The sequence below is a fragment of the Thunnus thynnus genome, chromosome 6 (assembly GCF_963924715.1).
Source record: "Thunnus thynnus chromosome 6, fThuThy2.1, whole genome shotgun sequence".
Taxonomy (NCBI): Eukaryota; Metazoa; Chordata; class Actinopteri; order Scombriformes; family Scombridae; genus Thunnus; species Thunnus thynnus.
In genome coordinates, this window is record NC_089522.1 from 26,033,482 (window position 1) to 26,051,548 (window position 18,067).

The 18,067-nt window shown below is 38.2% G+C and overlaps 1 protein-coding gene across 3 annotated transcripts; it reads left to right on the forward strand.

Annotated features, from left to right (window-relative positions):
• The first annotated feature begins 1,107 nt into the window (after positions 1-1,107).
• On the forward strand, positions 1,108-15,475 carry LOC137184896 (oxysterol-binding protein-related protein 2-like). 3 transcript variants are annotated; one of them, XM_067593006.1, is made up of 14 exons: positions 1,108-1,245; positions 1,542-1,675; positions 4,173-4,284; positions 4,618-4,693; positions 5,247-5,381; positions 5,523-5,620; positions 5,753-5,935; positions 6,837-6,944; positions 7,031-7,120; positions 7,210-7,336; positions 9,586-9,705; positions 10,290-10,413; positions 10,543-10,633; positions 12,414-15,475. In XM_067593006.1, the coding sequence occupies exons 2-14, from the start codon at positions 1,639-1,641 to the stop codon at positions 12,514-12,516; spliced, it is 1,404 nt and encodes a 467-aa protein (XP_067449107.1). In that variant the 5' UTR covers positions 1,108-1,245; positions 1,542-1,638; the 3' UTR covers positions 12,517-15,475. The 3 variants fall into 3 exon arrangements, with proteins under 3 accessions (XP_067449107.1, XP_067449109.1, XP_067449108.1); XM_067593008.1 differs by having other exon boundaries at positions 1,142-1,245; positions 1,638-1,675; XM_067593007.1 differs by lacking the exon at positions 1,108-1,245 and having other exon boundaries at positions 1,252-1,675.
• The last annotated feature ends 2,592 nt before the right edge of the window (positions 15,476-18,067 follow it).

Sequence of the window (18,067 nt, forward strand, 5' to 3'; positions counted from 1 at the left end):
TTAAGTGATTATTAAAGCATTTGACAACAACTATAACTCTTGTGGGTATGGATGCTGGTGTATAAACAGATAATGAATGACAATATAGTAAAACACAATTGTAATAAATATGTCTTCATAGGAAAATTGTTGACATATACAACACATTAATAAAAACTCCAATAATGTGTATTATAGACCATTTATTACATGCTTATTAATAATGAATCCTTTACAGATGTTTCAAAGAGAAGTTGTAAGACAGTATTAAGGACAACTCTTGGGTTGCCAGGTTGGGAATAATCTCTGACTGCTGTTTGTCCTCCTTCTGCTGAGTCCAGCAAGATGCTTCATTTGTAGTTTTAGCCCTTTAATTCATCATGAAGACCTACAATGGACCAACTTACCTTTTAGGAAAGGTCTGCAGAGGATCTGGACCAGAATGCCTTTAATGGATTATTCATAAAACACTTTATTATGTCATACTAACATTTATATCTACAGACTTGTTGGGCTCAATCCAAGGATATTTATTAATGGATATTCATCATGTATTAATGTATTATTAGCAAATAGAAAGGATAGACATCAGCCAAAGTCAATAGATATTTCACACAGATGATATATTGAAACTGAATGCTTTAATTTAAAACTTTAACTGTAACGTTGAAAGATTTCTACTTGATTTGACTCATTTGGATGACTGAAGCTTCATATTAGCTTCATATAAACTTTTAAATACATTTTTGCACAGAAAGAAGCTTGTGGATTTTGGCCCCCATCACTTACATTGTGAATGCATTATGCAAGGGTTTTCTAATGGCCAGTATGAACAGAAGGAATGATTATGGCAAGAAAAATCTATTTCAATGTTCATTTGGGCTCCTGACTGTTGTTTTAGGACAGACTTGAAAAATTGTGACCCCATTAAACTGTGCATATAAGCCATTAAAAACCTTAATACATAGTAATATATGAATTGACCTATTATTTAACTCGATATTTGAGAAGTCACCTCCATCCAGCCTGTAATGAAGTCCTGTGAAGACTTAAATGTCACATTATTTGTTTATTACTTGAAAACAGCAGCTGGACTGAACTTCTGCTCTTTGCCTTCTATTTCTAGTCCGCTCCTGGCTGCGATCTGATTGGCCGACGCACCTGTCAGTCACGGTGTCCTTGCCGCCCACTTCCGCCCTGCTCCAGCGACTGTACTCTCTTCGATTGTTTATGTTACTAGAGCTCTAATTTGACCTTAATTCACAGGTATACTTTACTAAACTGTGTTTAAATCTTCGTGTCCGTCTCCGTGTTGGTATTTGTGTGTCAGTGAGTGTGTTGATAGCGTTAGCTAATCTCTGCTGCCCACTCTTCAGCGATGCTAACGGCTAGTTAGCTAGTCAGATAGCTAAGTTAACTAGTAGCTGAGGCTGTTTGGGGAGCAGAGAGCCAGCGAGCGGTTATTTTTATTTCATAGCAAGCTTAAGACACATGTTTGGCTTTAACCTCCACAGCCAGCTAGCTGCCCTGCTCGCTGTAACGAGGTGTCCGTGCTGTTGCAGGTGTGTGTCTGGCTGTCTGTGATGCTTTGCAGAGAGGCTGGGCCGGTTGGTGGAAACATGACTTCTGAGTAACGCACAGTTACTTTGTCTGCTCAGTATGAACAGCGAGGAGGAGTTTTACGACGCGGAGACAGGTGAGACAGGTGTTTCGGATCTTACTAGTGACCCTGTTAGCTGGTGACTTCAATACATACGAATCTGTGCTGTTTTTAACTATTTACGCAAGTGAAATATGTGTGCTGAGCAAGAAGCATTAAAGGGAACCTATTATGCTTTTCTTTCTTTTCAGTCAGACATATAGTGTTACAATGTCGGATGTTTATAGTAAACGCGCCCAAAGTGTCGAATAACGGGATAAACGTTTGCAGACGTTATCCCTGTGAGCAAAAAGCACCGGCTTCAGACTGCTCTGAATGCTCAGTTTCCAACATCTTTTCTACTTTCAACCCGAGCTGATGTCAGCTCGTGACAGATGTCTTTATATGGTCATCTGCTCCAGCACAACATGCAAGTTCAGTGCTCAGCTCTGCTAACATTATGGTATTTTTTCCAATATTTTTTTGTGTGTTTATGCTGAGCCATTACTTGAGTCAAGCTGTCATGCTGTGAGTGTTTTTTCCATTACACAGCGTGGCAAAATAAAATGAGTTGTTCACCTGTTGGAGGTGTGCTGGTCATTTGCAGCTCTTCATTAAACATCATCATCACTGTGGCTGTTTCTGCTTGTACTATGCCTCCCTGCATTACTTCTAACTGATCCGCTGAACAAAGAGCTCCAAATATCTCCATATGTTGTTGTTTTGCCTAACAAAGCTCTTCTAATTTGGTGAGGAACACATGTAATTTCCTGTGAATTCTTCACATTAAAAGTCTCCCATTATTAAGTCATTTAAAGCCTTTTAATATGAAGCAGGGAATGTTGTATTTTCATCAGTGGTAACTTAACACGACTCTGATATGGCTGCCCCTCAGCAGGCTTCTGGAAAGCTGGCCAATAAGCATTGCCAGATGGGAAATGTTAAAGTGTCGTACCAGAGGCTTAAAATAAATGTGGCGTAATTGTGTAATTTCAGAAAACACGTATTTATAGAAACAAACAACATTTTGACACTGCCTACAAATTTAGCCACATTATTTAAAAAAAAAAAAATTGCTGATGTAGTTATATGGTGCGTGGAAGAGGGTAGTCTTTTGGGACTCACTCAAATAAAAATGTTCCAACACTGAAAACAAAAGCATAGCTGTTCAATAAACTAAAGGCTATATTAGTAAACTATAACAACACGAGTTGTAGCCTGTTCAGGATCTACGTTGGAATTAAATACATAACATGCTTACCTTATCAGCTAAAGTTCCACATAGCCTACCGTTGTGCAATCTTCGAACAGGCTACTTTATGTGTCCATAACTCCATCGGTCTGATTCAGCACTCATTTTATTTATTTATTTCACATAGATGCAGCAATAAGCTATCTCTCGACTCATGCAAACTCTCTTCAAATGAGCGGGCCAGCCAATCATGCTTGTTGCGATGATAAACATGAGTCACATTTATCATCACAACAAGCATGATTGGCTGGAAAGAGGTGATGTGAGAATAGAAGCATAAACACAGACATAGGATCCATATTTTACTATCCTTGTGTTTGCGAAAGGAATTAAACTGAAATAGCCTAGACTGATTGCAACTACTATTACTAACTGTCACAAAATGATCAAATTATGGTACATTATGGGACTTTTGCTATCATTGACCTTACATTGTACAGAAGGCAAAATTATCATGCAAATACGATAGCTATTGATCGTACATCTGGCAACACTGTGGCCAATCAGAACAGAGTAGGCTCATTGGGAGGGGGGCCTTAAAGAGACAGGAGCTAAAACTGCCTATTGAGAGACAGAGGCTGAACTGCAGCCTGCATAAAGGGCCAGTATAAGATAAATAAGGAGTTTTTTGAACTGTAAATCTTGCAGAGCTGCTCTAGTGGAGTCCCAGAATAAAAATATAGAGCTGGAAATGAGCATAATAGGTCCCCTTTTAATGTTGGAAACAAAATGTATAGATAAGCACTGCAGAAGATTTTATACCATTATTTTCAGCTGGAAAAGTGACCCATATTCACATTAAACTTAACCCAATAATTAACCTTAACTTTGTAATTAAAGGTGCAGTGTGTAAAATGTAGCAGAACGGACTTGGCAGAAATGGAATATAATATTCATAAGTATGTTTTAATTAGTGTATAATCACCTGAAAATAAGAATTAGTGTGTTTTTGTTACCTTAGAATGAGCCCTTTAGATCTACATAGGGAACAGGTCCTCTTCCACGGAGACCGCTATTTTGCACCGCCATGTTTCTACAGTAGTCCAGAATGGACAAACCAAATGCTGGCTCTATAGAGGACCTTTTTTTTTCGTGAGTTTCGTGAGCCGCCGTAGGTTCCCTTGGTGTTTTTCAACAGCTGCCATCACTACAAGCAATCATGGACGCAGTCAGCCAAAAGCCGCCAGTTAACAGGGTCACTTGCTGCAGATTGATGGGCTGCCAGAGGTCTCAAGTAGTTAAATATACTTGCTTCTTGTGTTAAAATGAATGAAAAGCGTCTTTTCTGTGCATCTACTTCAGGGCTGGAGTCAGATGATTCCTGTGAGGTCAGTTTTAAGGATGCCCTGGTGTTTGAAAGCAAGCAGGTGACTGACGGCAGCGCTGCACAGGAGAATGGAGTATGGGAGCGCAGGTGAGGGGTCATGCACAAGTTTGGTATGCATGTACATATGTATGCATGTTACAGCATTTGGGTGAGGTGCTCCAACATGCATGCACTTACATGTGGAAGCAGACAAGACCAGAGCAGGCACATTTTTATGAGCACTCCTCCACTGCAGAGTATCTTTTGCTGTAGCTAGTTAGTCATCTAGATTTCAGTGTATTAAACTGTGTTCTTTGATGACATCCTGTCACTTTTTGTGCTTAGGAGTAAGCTGTTAACAGATACACTGTCAGATATTTGGTGTTTTTTTTAATTTTTCACAAGATCTTTTTAATCTTTTTTGGTCAAAATGTCTACCAGGAAAACCCTGCCATCTGAAATGATCTCCAGAAACAACTTCAGTGTGTGGAGCATACTGAAGAAATGCATCGGCATGGTGAGTCCTACCTGCTTCCTCCATAACCGAACCATGAGAATACAAAGCTACTATGCAAAGCTGATATTTTATGCAGTTACTCTTTTAGAGGATATAATATGAATTTCTAACATCAGATTTGCTGCAAACAAACTGTAGTCAGAGTCCGGGGTGAGCGTGACAAGTATTTTTTTAAATAATTGAATGTGCACTTGTTTCCACTCTCATCGTGATGCTACAAGATCAGTCATGCGTGAACTCTTTCTGCTCTTATTTCTGCTCAGCTGGCTATAATTGGTTTGGGGAATGCATTTTTTGCAGCCATCTGAAAGATCCAAAAATAACTTAAATGAACATCTGAATACGATAAATAAAAAAAAACACATCTTTTGTCACTACTACAGTTAAAAGGCAGTGCATTATTGTTGTATAAAAGGAAAGTAGTATGGTGCAGGACCTTTACAAGGAAGGTATTACATAACACTGCTGAGTCACACTTTGAATCTGGTATAAAATTTGGATATATACTGTATGTTAATGCTTATTTATCTGGGTTTTTTTTGGTCTCTTGCAGGAGCTATCCAAAATAGCGATGCCGGTTGAGTTTAACGAGCCGCTGAGTTTTCTCCAGAGAATCTCGGAGTACATGGAACACACTCACCTCATCCACAAAGCCTGCAGTTTACCTGACTCCATAGACCGCATGCAGGTAAAATTAACACTCTGATGTTGTGTTTTTGTCAGATTTTCCGCTTGTTTTGCTTTCTCTCTGCTCTGTGTCGTCAGCGTTGTTCTAAACACATCTGGACAGATAAATGCACAGTAATGACCAGTAATGTCTCTGTGACAGGTTGTTGCTGCATTTGCAGTTTCAGCTGTAGCATCTCAGTGGGAAAGGACTGGAAAGCCATTTAATCCTTTACTGGGGGAGACATATGAACTCACAAGGTATCAGAGAAGACTTTTTACACCTTTTAGAAGCTGAAATTGCTTAGTACAGCTTTGCATTGCTGGTAAATAGAAATCTTGTTAATTAATGTGAGTTTTCTTCTGTTTTTGTTTTTGTTTTGTTTTTTACAGAGAGGATGATGGATACAGGTTGATCTCAGAGCAGGTGAGCCACCACCCCCCCATCAGTGCCTTCCATGCTGAGTCTTTGAAGAAAGAGTTTGAATTTCATGGCTCCATCTACCCGAAACTCAAATTCTGGGGCAAAAGTGTCGAGGCTGACCCCAAAGGCACGATGACACTTGAGTTACTAAAGTGAGTATTTGTGTCTTTTAATCTGTGTAGATTTCTGCATCCTCACTCACTTTTGATTTGTTGTGCTTTTAGCTGCATTTAATTGTCTTAATGACCGTATTGGCCCGAATATAAGATGATATATTTCTTCTAGAAATAACGTTTGAAACATTTGATATTCTTTTTCAATGAGAGTGTACCGGTGTAACACAAGCTCCTACAGAGAGTGTTGCATTATGGGTTATTTGTAGCCTTGTTGCTAGGCGAGAAAGTGTATTCAAGTTTGTTTATAGTGAGTCTGTTACAGTCAGCCTGAAAAGTGTTTTTAGTTTAACCGCAGGAGTTTCTGAAGGCTCGTGTAACATGTTTTTCTGCCACGGAGGAAATAAATTTGTGACGAGTGAAAACATCTTTACTGCAGAAACACACTGAGAATTAAATGTCAAGCAGCCAGAAATTCCTGCTGTCACAGATGACGAGGAGCTCGAAAAGACAAACAGACAGTCTGACAAATGCCAGAAAAAATATTTGACCACTTCAAAGAGCCTGACTGGAGAAAATGTGACTAATAGACAAGATACACAAATGTGCGATTTATTATTTCACTTTTATAAGAGAAAAGACTTCAAAGATGAGGACTTTAACCAGCAGGACGAGTGTGAAAGTGAAAAAAGGGGGTTTGTCTTATAGTCGGGCCAGTATGCTACTTGTTAGTGTTTGCATGTGGGTATGCTTTGATTATTCTTGACTTTTCCCTCAGAATGAAGTGTGTTACAATATTTCTATAAAAGTTTTGTTTGCTTTCTCACTCACTCAGATATTTAAACACAGACTGTAACTTTATACTCTTCACAGTCAAGACTGGTGAACGCTTACAAAACAGCCATAAAGTCAATATAACCAAGCTGTGAATTTCTTACAGACATAAAGAAGCGTACACGTGGTCAAACCCAATGTGCTGTGTGCACAACATCATCTTAGGAAAACTCTGGATTGAGCAATACGGAACGGTGGAGATACTCAACCACAAGTACGGTGACAAATACTTTTATTGTAATTGATTTAAAATGTCTGGATCGCTGATTATTTATTGATTAACATATTTCTTTTGGTCAGCACGGGAGATAAGTGCGTGTTGAACTTCAAACCGTGTGGCATGTTTGGGAAAGAGCTGCACAAAGTAGAAGGTCATATCCAAGACAAAAGGTAAGAACAGGACAGCAACACTGCGACAACAGGCGACTTGTGTGATTTACTTTCTGTGAACTGAGCTTATGTCGTTATTGTCGAACCAGTAAGAAGAAGAGGCGAGTGATCTACGGAAAATGGACAGAGTGCATGTACAGCGTGGACCCCAAGGTCTATGAAGCGTACAAGAAGTCAGAGAAGAAGACGGGAGGAGACTCAAAAAAGCTGAAACAGGTGAGCAGTGTTTAGAATTACACTAGAAGTACAGTAGATGTTGCTCTGACTGAAATCTGATATCAAGCGTCTCAGAATCGCTCGTAATAACCAAGGACTAATTTTAGAATACTTTAAAACTCGACATTTATTTATGAAGCTTCTTGCACTAACCTTCAGCCGGGAGAAGAGTTAATCTTATTGTGACTTTTACAACACTCAAAGCTGCAAAGCAGAAATTATAATTGTTTTCTAACATTTGTAGTTTGATATACTAATTAGACAAGAGTAAAACTAGACAGAAAATAGCACTTTTTATGTGTTTGTTTATGTGTATAAATCAAATAATGTTGGTAATTAAGTTATCTAGGTTATATGTGCAAAATATGATGTCAAAATTAATAAATCTACTGATGATATTTATCAATAAAACATTTGCATATTACACTGTAAGTAAACACTGACAAGTCGTTCATGTGGTTAAAACGATTAAAAATAGTTGCTAACTTGACTCAGCCCTCTCATTGTTCTGTTAAACCTGTAATCTTGCCACATCTTGCATATTTTGTGCATTATTTCACTCACAGGAATGATGTTACAAACCATCTCAACATGGAGATCATGAAATTTCTCTTCCACTGTCCAGTTTCCCTCTCAGCGACACTCCTTGTTAACTTATGTGTCCTCACAGCTGGTTGAAATGTATTGTGATAATATGATGCACAGTTTGCTTCAACGCTTGTGTAACTGAATGAATCTGAATTCATTACTGCTTAAACTTAAACTGATACAAACCCAAATCATCAGAGTTGTGAAGCTGCATTTTCCCTGTTGCCTAAGTTTGCAAGGACTTCTGTTTATGTGGAGAGCACATGCTCCCTTTAGCATCCTGCACAAAGTTCATCACAAAAATTATTCATTTTTTCCTTAAACGGTACCCGTTAACATCAATGAATATCTCTCCTCTGTGCATGTATGTCTCTGCATGAAGGTCATCTCCTGGCAGTTCCTAAAAGGAACTTTCCTAAATGTTGTCTGAGGTGGGAGCGATTTCCTGAGTTAAGAAAGTTGATGAAATTTGTTTACTCTTTACTCCCCTTTCTCACATGCACTGCAACCCTGAAATCTTTCCAGACATAACCCACAGGAGCTGTATGTGTGAACACAAATGTCCGAATCAGTCAGACTAGACATTAAACGGACGTTTCCTGCCAGCTCCCTAGAACAAAGTCCATGTAACGTCCGATTGAGTCCAAGCGAGTGAGTGGGCTACAACTGCTCGATGCTGTAAGTGCAACAAAATCCGGCAGTAAGGGAGACGGTACGAACAATTACAACTGTTGAACAAGCAGAACATAAACTTAAACATGACGTCTTTGACTTCCAGCAGTTAACTCGCCTCTCATCCACAGCTGCTATTTTACTTGTGCAACTGGTGCTAAGCTGCATTGTTTCGACTGAGCCTGAATGCTCTGCTGTGAAGCTAGCACTGATGGGAGAGAGGACTTGTGATTTATCGTAAAATAGAAGTAGTTTTATTTCTTATGACAAGCTGAAAAACGCAGAATTACAACTGCAGCATACTTTCTGCCTCCTGCAGTATTTCCAGTAGGCGTCTGACCTGGATAATCTCCCGCTGTGTGCTACATGTGTGAAAGGGCAGCTCTGGAAAATGTCCGGACATGATTCTCTGGACATTGTCTGGAGTTCATGTGTGAAAACGGCTATAGACATAAAAGGAAGAACATATTTGCATCACTCTGAGAATTGTTGGCCATTTAGGACTGATTTCCTGCTCTGAGACGCTTGATGAATACGGACCCGGATCTGCCTCCTGAGATGAAATTCTGCCTCCAGTTTGTTCTCACATGTGTCTATGACATGTTTTCTCTGTCTTACAGCATGAAATAATCTGTGAATTTACTCACCGCTCTAAATTCTTTTCTCAAACGGTATCTTTCCTTTCACATTAACATGCAGTGGCTTTAGTAGAAGGTAAGGTAAACATGTATTTTGGTATCTGTAGTGTGCTACTGCTGTTGTCTAGTTGGAGTTATGTTCAAAGTGTAGTGTATGATTAGATCATTGCCAGCACTAATATGTGATGTCTTGCAATGGCATACGTTGTTGCTTGAGAGACGTTGAGTGTTGAATTTGTTGCAACTGTAGTTCTGTGAATCACCTGTTTGCATTTGGACTGTTCGTACTGTGAAGTCAAGCTGGTGGTCCATGTCTGATGATGTCATTTATCTTTGTGTGTGTGTGTGTAGGAACATAGTTGTGAAGGTGAGGAGTCAGATGAGATGCCAGAAGTTCAAGAGACTGTGACTGTGATACCAGGAAGTGCCTTACTGTGGAGGATAATGCCACGGCCTGCTCACTCAGCACAGGTCAATATCACACACACACACACACACACACACACACACACACACACACACACACACACACAGAAAATGATGCTACATGATTAACTTCAGCTGGGACGACTAAGATTCGAGGGGCGATGATAAATGTGTTTTATATTTATTGATGACATAGTTTCTCCCTGCTATGTTCCTGTTCATTTCACCATTTTCACTTCACCTACAGTATGAAAACTGTTGACAAAGTGTTCTGTGGATTATCCAGAGAGAAACAGAGAAACTGTTCCTGGAAAGAGATGTTGTTGAATTTTTAATGAAGTGAGCAACACAAACAAAAGTTAATTCACCTCCATTCTGCAGAAATCTCTGAGATTCAAAAATATAAAAACCTGCACAAATAAAACTGTCTGTTATTTCATGATTTGGGTGGATTAAACCTTTAAACCTTAAGTGGATATCTGTCTGTTTGACTTGTTCTCAGAGCTGCTCACACACATATGGACAAGTTGGGTTTTTTTTGCCCAATTTAAAAAATAGTAACATTTATTAACAGTTTCTGAACAGAGATGTTATTTTCCCACTGTAACCTGCTGTGTCCTCCTGTGTAGATGTATAACTTCACCAGCTTTGCCATGACACTAAACGAGCTGGAGCCCGGCATGGAGAGACTACTGCCACCAACAGACTGCCGGCTGAGGCCTGACATCAGAGCCATGGAAAACGGAGACACAGGTAACACCGACCTCACATAAACGCAATGTTTTGACTCGCATGTATCCTTCTACACACAAAGACTCCGTCACCAGGACCCTCATATGTTTCTCTAATGGCTTCCTCATTCATGTTTTTGTGTTTTTACAGACACAGCAAGTACAGAGAAAGAGCGGTTAGAGGAGAAACAGAGGGACGCTCGCAGAGAGCGCTCCAAGGATGAGGAGGAGTGGTCAACCAGGTCTGTATTTATAAAACCACAAATTTATAACTTGCAAATATGTCCCCTTTCTGTCATGCAACTCGTTACGTAAATGTGATGGTTGTAAAACAAGTTGGCCTCATGTCAAGTGTCAGACTCGCTGTTATGTAAAAGTCACAACAGAAGGTTAAATACACAGATAGACTGAAAACACTATAAATTTAGCACTGACTCACTCTGTCTCTCATACACAAACAAAATAATATGAGTTCATAATAAACTGTAGAACAACAGGAATGAGACAGTTTTAAAATGTCATTTATTCCTCAGAGTTTGGAGGTAAAGGAGGGAAAAAAGCACAGTAATAATCACACCTGCTCTGCCTCTATGTTTTCAGTTTTCCTTCATGTCAACTGTAAGAATGAATGAATATCCGCTCTTAACATACAGCGTGTGAACAAATAGGAATTAAAAAAGAGACCCATAGGTCAATAATTTCAGCTTCAATGGCAAAATAAGTTTTAAAATCCATCAGTGATGCAGCTGTGAGAGAACAGAAAACTCTTCCTCCTTCATGTCTTTACTTTCAAATCACCTTTCCGCTCTTTCCATAACATTCCTGTCATGTCTGAGACTACGTCCGTACCATAGACTGTTTAAAAATAAAGGTCGTAGCCACTGTGACGTCATCCATTGGTTTCTGAAACCTTGAGTTTGTCATTCTGACCTTCGCCATCTTGGTTTTTTGGAGCCAGAAGTGAACTACAGCACCTCACACACTGCCGTGGTAGCGACATGTCAATCACAACGTAGCCACGCCCTAAAGCATACCCTGCTTTATCGTATATTTAACTCTACATGAGACCATAATTTACAAAATGAATATAAGCTGTATTGAAGAAGACTTGAAACTAGCGATTGAGACCATAAACTCATTAGGAAAGTGTCGGGTCATTTTCTCAGATTTCTATACAACCAGACCTCTTTTTGGAGCCAGTGGAGTCGCCCCCTGCTGACCGTTAATGAGAATACAGGTTTGAGGCACTTCTGCATAGACCCAGAACTACCCGCTTGGTCCATATTGTGCCACCTAAAAACACAGTTTTTGTGTGAAAATGATTTGCATCAACACCAGTGTTTCCAGCTCAGGAGACCATTTGCAAAAAGCTATTTTTTTGTGAGAGAAAAACACTGTTTTAGTCAGGATGGAGGGCTGAAACTCAGAGAAAATGATGCGTTTAGAGATGTATCCGGCTTAGTGTGAAACTGCGTGAAGCTGTAAGGAACATTTATGTAAAATTGACCTCCGACTGAATCAGGAAAAATCATTCTAATCAATCTGAATCATTTTAATGTTACATATTCAATGTTTAAAAAGGGCTTATAAGTGTCTCCTAATTCCTGGAATTCTGCCGTTGTTAAAATAAAAAAACTGTCCTAAAATAAGTAAAGCAAGTTTGTTTCTGTCACACCTTTTCAACAACAAGGCAATTAAAAGTGCTTTACATAAAACATAAAAGGCATTAAGACAAAATGTAAAATAAAACACAAGACATTTATAAAAAGACACATTTAAATAGGAGAAAAACTGCAAGTAATCACACTTCATCTGGAGTAAATGATCTATTTAGCAGCCGTGTGTCTTGATGGTGCAAAGACTAAATAAATGCAGAAAAAAGTCCTGGAAACTTCCTGCAGTCTCAAACTCCTCAGATCATAGTTTTAACATTTTCTCAGAACTGTACATTTCTCACGTTATACAATATTTCCTTTAACCCTGTTATTAAAAAGACGTCCTGCGTGTTTTCTGTCTCTTCAGGTGGTTCCAGCTGGGAACGAACCCTCACACAGGAGCTGAGGATTGGCTGTACACAGGTGGATACTTTGACAGGAATTACACTGACTGTCCCAACATTTATTGACACAGGGAGGTGTGAAGATCTCCTCTCTGATGATCGGATTCACTTTGTTTTTTCTCTCAGCATCTAAGATTTGTCTAATGTGACGTTGCGGACGCTCGCCGGTACCGTTTTCTCTGTTTTGAACCGATGAAAAGCTGATATCAAAAAAATGTTATCAGACAGTTTATCAAGTCAACTGTGAACCACACGAGAAGTAAAACTGAGGAGAATTTTAGAGTTTACTTACTGTAAATGTTGATAAAACATCAACCACCTTCATCTTTATAAGCCCTAATCATGATTCTGACAACGATAGTCCACATGTATGTTACTCACCCGTCGAAGGTTTTAATCTCTGGAGCGGAGGCCGTGCTGCTGCAGGACACAAACCTCTTGACTTCTAGAGGATTTATTTTCATTTTTAGTTCAAGTACTCAACCATAATGTAGTAGCGTAACCCACCACACACTTCTGTCAAAGTCGCATTCAGATATCAGGGGTTATTTAAACACACATCCGCTACTTTTATATAACCTATTTGAATATTAGATGTCTATTTTAGTTAGCACTAAACATCCCTAAAACTTCACAAGTGTGATCATTTTCTGTGAATAGAGACTTACAGTAGAAAAGAAAGCTGCTTCTAACCATGTTTACTGACAACAGTAAACACATATTGTTGGTACATTATATTATTGTTCCGCTGTAACATAGATTATGTGTATAATAATTGGTGCATGCATGGCCACCAAGATGACTATTTACACAAAGTTAAAGCCATAAGATGTTTTCTGCACTGAGGAAAATACTGTAAATGTATTCATATAGAACTTTAAAGCAAAGGGATTCACAGCATTTTGGTTTAAAGAGAACGCTGCGTCATATTGACTCCTGATTATAATCATTTGTTTTTACACAGGAACACTTCACTCTGTTTCTGCGTTTTCAATTTGACGTCGTTTTTTCCATCAATCAAAGCCGTGTTTTCAGACACGGTAGCAGCAAATAAGGGTAGCTCTTTGTGATAAGCATTAATTAATGGTTTTATTAATGGTTAATAAATCATTTTTAAAGACTTTATAGATCATTTATAAGCCAACTTTTTGGGGTTGCCAGGTTGTGGAAGTTCTTGCGTTGTCTTTTTCACTCTTTAGTTCATCAGGAAGGAACGCCTACCTTCTGGAAAAGAGCTGCAGGAGATCGGAACTGAATCCATTTATAAACTGCTTATTAACATTAAAATATATATTTTTAGGGCATTTTTGTGCCTTTATTATGGAGACAGTGGAGAGAGTTGACAGGAAAGGAAGGGGAGAGAGAGATGGGGGGTGACATGCAACAAAGGTCCGCTGCTGGAACCGGACTGCTTTATTAAAAGACAAGTTCACAGTTTATTCAAGTCTCTCTTAAAACAAAAGTCAGGAGCCCAAATAAATACTGACACGTTTTTCTTGCTGTAATCATTCCTCCTGTTCATACTGACCATTAGAAGATCCCCTCATAATGTCCTTACAATGTAAGTGATGGAGGACAAAATCCACAGTCCTCCTTCTGTGCAAAAATGTATTTCAAAGTTTATCTGAAGCTATTATGAAGCTTCAGTCGTCCAAATGAGTCAAATCAAGTAGATATCTTTCAACGTTAAAGTCTTTTTACTGCCATAGTCGCTGTTTTTGTTCGATGCTTCCGCTGAAGCTGAAAAGGAAAACGCTGTTTAGACACAAAAAACTGGAAGATATCCACTTTATTTAATAATATTTTTATTTTAAGGCAGCTTTTAGGACACTCAAGTTCGCATTACAGAGAAAAGAAGATAAACATGGCAAAAAAACATTAATATTTCACTAATTGTGGTGGCTGAAGTCTCATATTATCTTCAGATAAACTTAGATGAAATTTTGCCCAAAACAAGGACTGTGGATTTTGTTCCTCATCACTGACATTGTAAATGCATTTAGATGATCTTCTAACGGTCAGTATGAACAGGAGGAACGATGACAGCAAGAAAAACCTGTTTCAATGTTCATTTAGGCTCCTGACTGTCGTTTTAAAATTGTGAACCTGTCCTTTAATGATATATTGACATATAATAGCAGTTGACTGACAAGCTGATGGCATACTAGACTCTGAGAAACTTAAGAACCATTATTAACAACTTATTAACAATTAACAACTGCAGTCTTGACGGCTTTTTATAAAGGGAGAAATATGGGGCCCTTTATCATTGGAAGGTCTTCCTGATGAACTAAAGTGCTAAAAAGACAAAGAAAGTTTGATGCTGTTGGAGGATTTTCCACAACCTGGCAACCCAAAAGTTATTCTTAGTTATTAATGACTCATAAATGATTTATAAAGCATTAGTAAGTTATTATAAAGCCTTAATATAAAATCATTAATTCATGCTTAAACCCTTTATAAAGGGTGACTTATCAGAAAGTGGTAACCACATGGTACAGGCATCATAAACCTATGCAAACGGATCCATCCAGTCTCCTGAAATGTGAAAAATACAAATAAAACACTAAGTTCCTCTGTAGCTAGTAGCCGACATGAGCTTGAGATGCTACAGAGGCACCAGTTAATGAATGTTGTGTGCTGATGATTATATAACTCTTAGTGCGGTTGTTAAGACAGTATAGAGGTGTTTTTTTTGTGTGTTTCTAAGCACTAACATTGCATAAAACTGCACATTTGAACGCTCACTGTCCTATGCACATACTGTATAGTGAAACATCCTACGTGTCTTCCCCAGCTGCTCTCAGCTTTACTCTGAATTCAAAGCACTTTGTGATGACCGCAGATACTCAAAGGTGCAGGTTCGATACGATCTCATACTCTTTCCCTCTTTGTCTTTATGTCTAGCATCCAATTGAAAATGTTTACATGTATGTTCAGTGATCTTTTGTTTCCTCTTCATACCACACACATCTATATGCATACAAGGCATATTTAAGAAATAAATTATGGACTATTCAAACGAGCAGCCCTGTCGTTGTGTGATAGTGTGATTGGGTTTTCCTCTCGGTGTATCATCACATCTTTACAGCAGCACCAGTGTGTGGTGTTCGTACCAATCAGGAGGTCACATGATAAACCTGAAGGTTCACAAGAGGATTTATAGGATAAAAAAGAAGATGAAACGTCCTTCTGCTACACAAAGTAATGTATTTTATCTGACTTTTCTCTAATCTTTGCTTGTTTCTTGTGAAAAACTGGATACTTTCACCTCTTCAAGTCAATCTGAGGGGATAAAAATCACTCTCCTTTACTGGTTATTGAGGTAAGAACGTTGGGAACCACTGGTCTGTACAGTCGTAGAGTCTCTACAGCAGTGGTAGACAGCAAAATCCGGCCCTCCAGCAAAGATATTTGTCCCCCTGAAGTTTTAAAGTGTGAATTCCTACACTCTTTTAATTCCCCAACTTCAGCCTATTCAATAAGTGACAATCTAACAGGAATGATGTGTTGATGTCATTTCTAATGTAACTACAACAGTAGTTTCAATCAACCATAAACAAACTGTTTATCATGTCTGGTTAACGAATAAACTGAGTTTCTAGTCTCGAAGTGCAACAGAGAACATTCACATATGAATCATTTTTAGCCCAATTAGTATTATACTAAGCTGTACTATTTTAGACCTCAGTTACAAATAGGAAAAGTAAAAATGTGTTTCCACTGTGTTGGTTAACAGCCCCCCCAATGAAAAATCCTGAAAACACTGGCCCATAGTTGAACCTGACTGGAAACATCGCTAATATAATTTAGTGTATAAAACTGACCAGTCAAAACACACAAAGGCCCATCATGAGCTTGAGTTTGACTGTTTGATAATTGATTATTTGGGAATATTCATCACAAACAGCACAAGATCCTCTGACATGATACAAACTTTAAAGGATAAAGTTGGAGTTTCTCTACATTTTTCTTATTGTCAATAAATTCCAAGAAAGGACCAAAACCAGCAGTATGTTAGTCCGTCTCACAGAACTTCCCTTTGATTTCCCGTCTGTCTGTGGCCCCAAAACCCATCTGCATAAATAATTTCATTTATTAAAAGAGGTTCAGTAATTTCCTAAAACAGCTGTACACTGTACACTGTAGTCTTTAGCAAATGTGACTCGAACAGAAGTAAATAAAATGTTTGTTGGGGATTATTTTTAGAGATGATTTCATGTGATAGTGAGTATTTCCTGCAGCAGGATGTTGTATGTGGGACTGATTCAAGATAAAGTGTGTGTTCATGGTAATGAAGGAACATGTCACCCAGTGCAACAGTTTGGTTCCCTGATGTGTTTTAATAGTTTTTGAGCTTTATGGCACAGATGAATAAGAAACATCAGGCTTTGGCTACACAGACAATACTTGTTAGTGGGATGAATTTATTGTACAAAACTCACAGAGAAACGGCGACACTGGGCCTTTAAACAGGTTAATCCGGACATGTTCAGTTGATTAAATGAATTATGATGAGTTATCCATTTGAGTTAATTCTGTAATAGACAAAAAATACATAACACTCATCCAAATATTCACAAAAAGAAGAAAACCGTAACAACAACAAAAAGAATAAACCCAACCCAACATGGGACCTGGACACACAAAGACAAACTGATATAAAATGAAGTTAATAAATACTATTAATAAATTGCATAAACATAAAATTGAAGCATGACATGGGATAAAAATGGTGAAAAGGTACATGTTAATATTTCCATGTGATCCTGAACACCTCAGATCATAAAGAGATCGCTGAGCCTCTGCTACATCACAGACCAGATGATAGTTGTGACATGTAGACACAAAAAGTTGAAGTTCTCATATAGAGAAATTACATTTTTAGCCATACGAGCAGGATGGCTCCAGTTTGTTGATTGACTGATCCACCACTTCGGTCCAGACTGAAATATATCAAAAGCTATTGGATGGATTGCAATGAACGTATAAACAGACATTCATGGTACCCAGATAATGAATCTTAATGACTTTCAGCTCAAAGTTTTCACTTAACCTGTAAAATATCTCAACATCTACTAGACGAATTGCAAAAAATATCATCGTCCTACTGATTTAGATAATCCAATTACTTTTTCCTGCATATCCATATTTGTGGTTTTGAGTCATTTTGAAGGTTTTGTGAAAGATTGTACTTTGGATAAAAGCTGCAATTTGTATTACAGAAAAGCACATATTTTTTGTTTTACACAATATGCAAATTGTAAACTGTAACTTTCCTAAAAATATAATAATCTGGTTGCTTTATTTTCAGATGACATTAATTACATGACAAATAGTGTTTTGAGTAGAAATAAGTTAACATTTTGTTATGATGGTTGTTTATTACAGTAGTTTATTCTTGTATGTTAAATATATTGGTAGAATGAAGGATAAACATAATAAGTAATAAAAGGAAACGACCTTTTTTCCCTTGTTAAAAAGGCTTGATTATCTCGTGATCTCGAAATAACGGCATTAAAAAAAAAAATTGCAAACATGGCCGCTCTCGGCTTCCGTTAAATAACGGCGTCACTGTCTGTATTTAACCAGCAGGTTGTGTAGTGTTATCTCTACC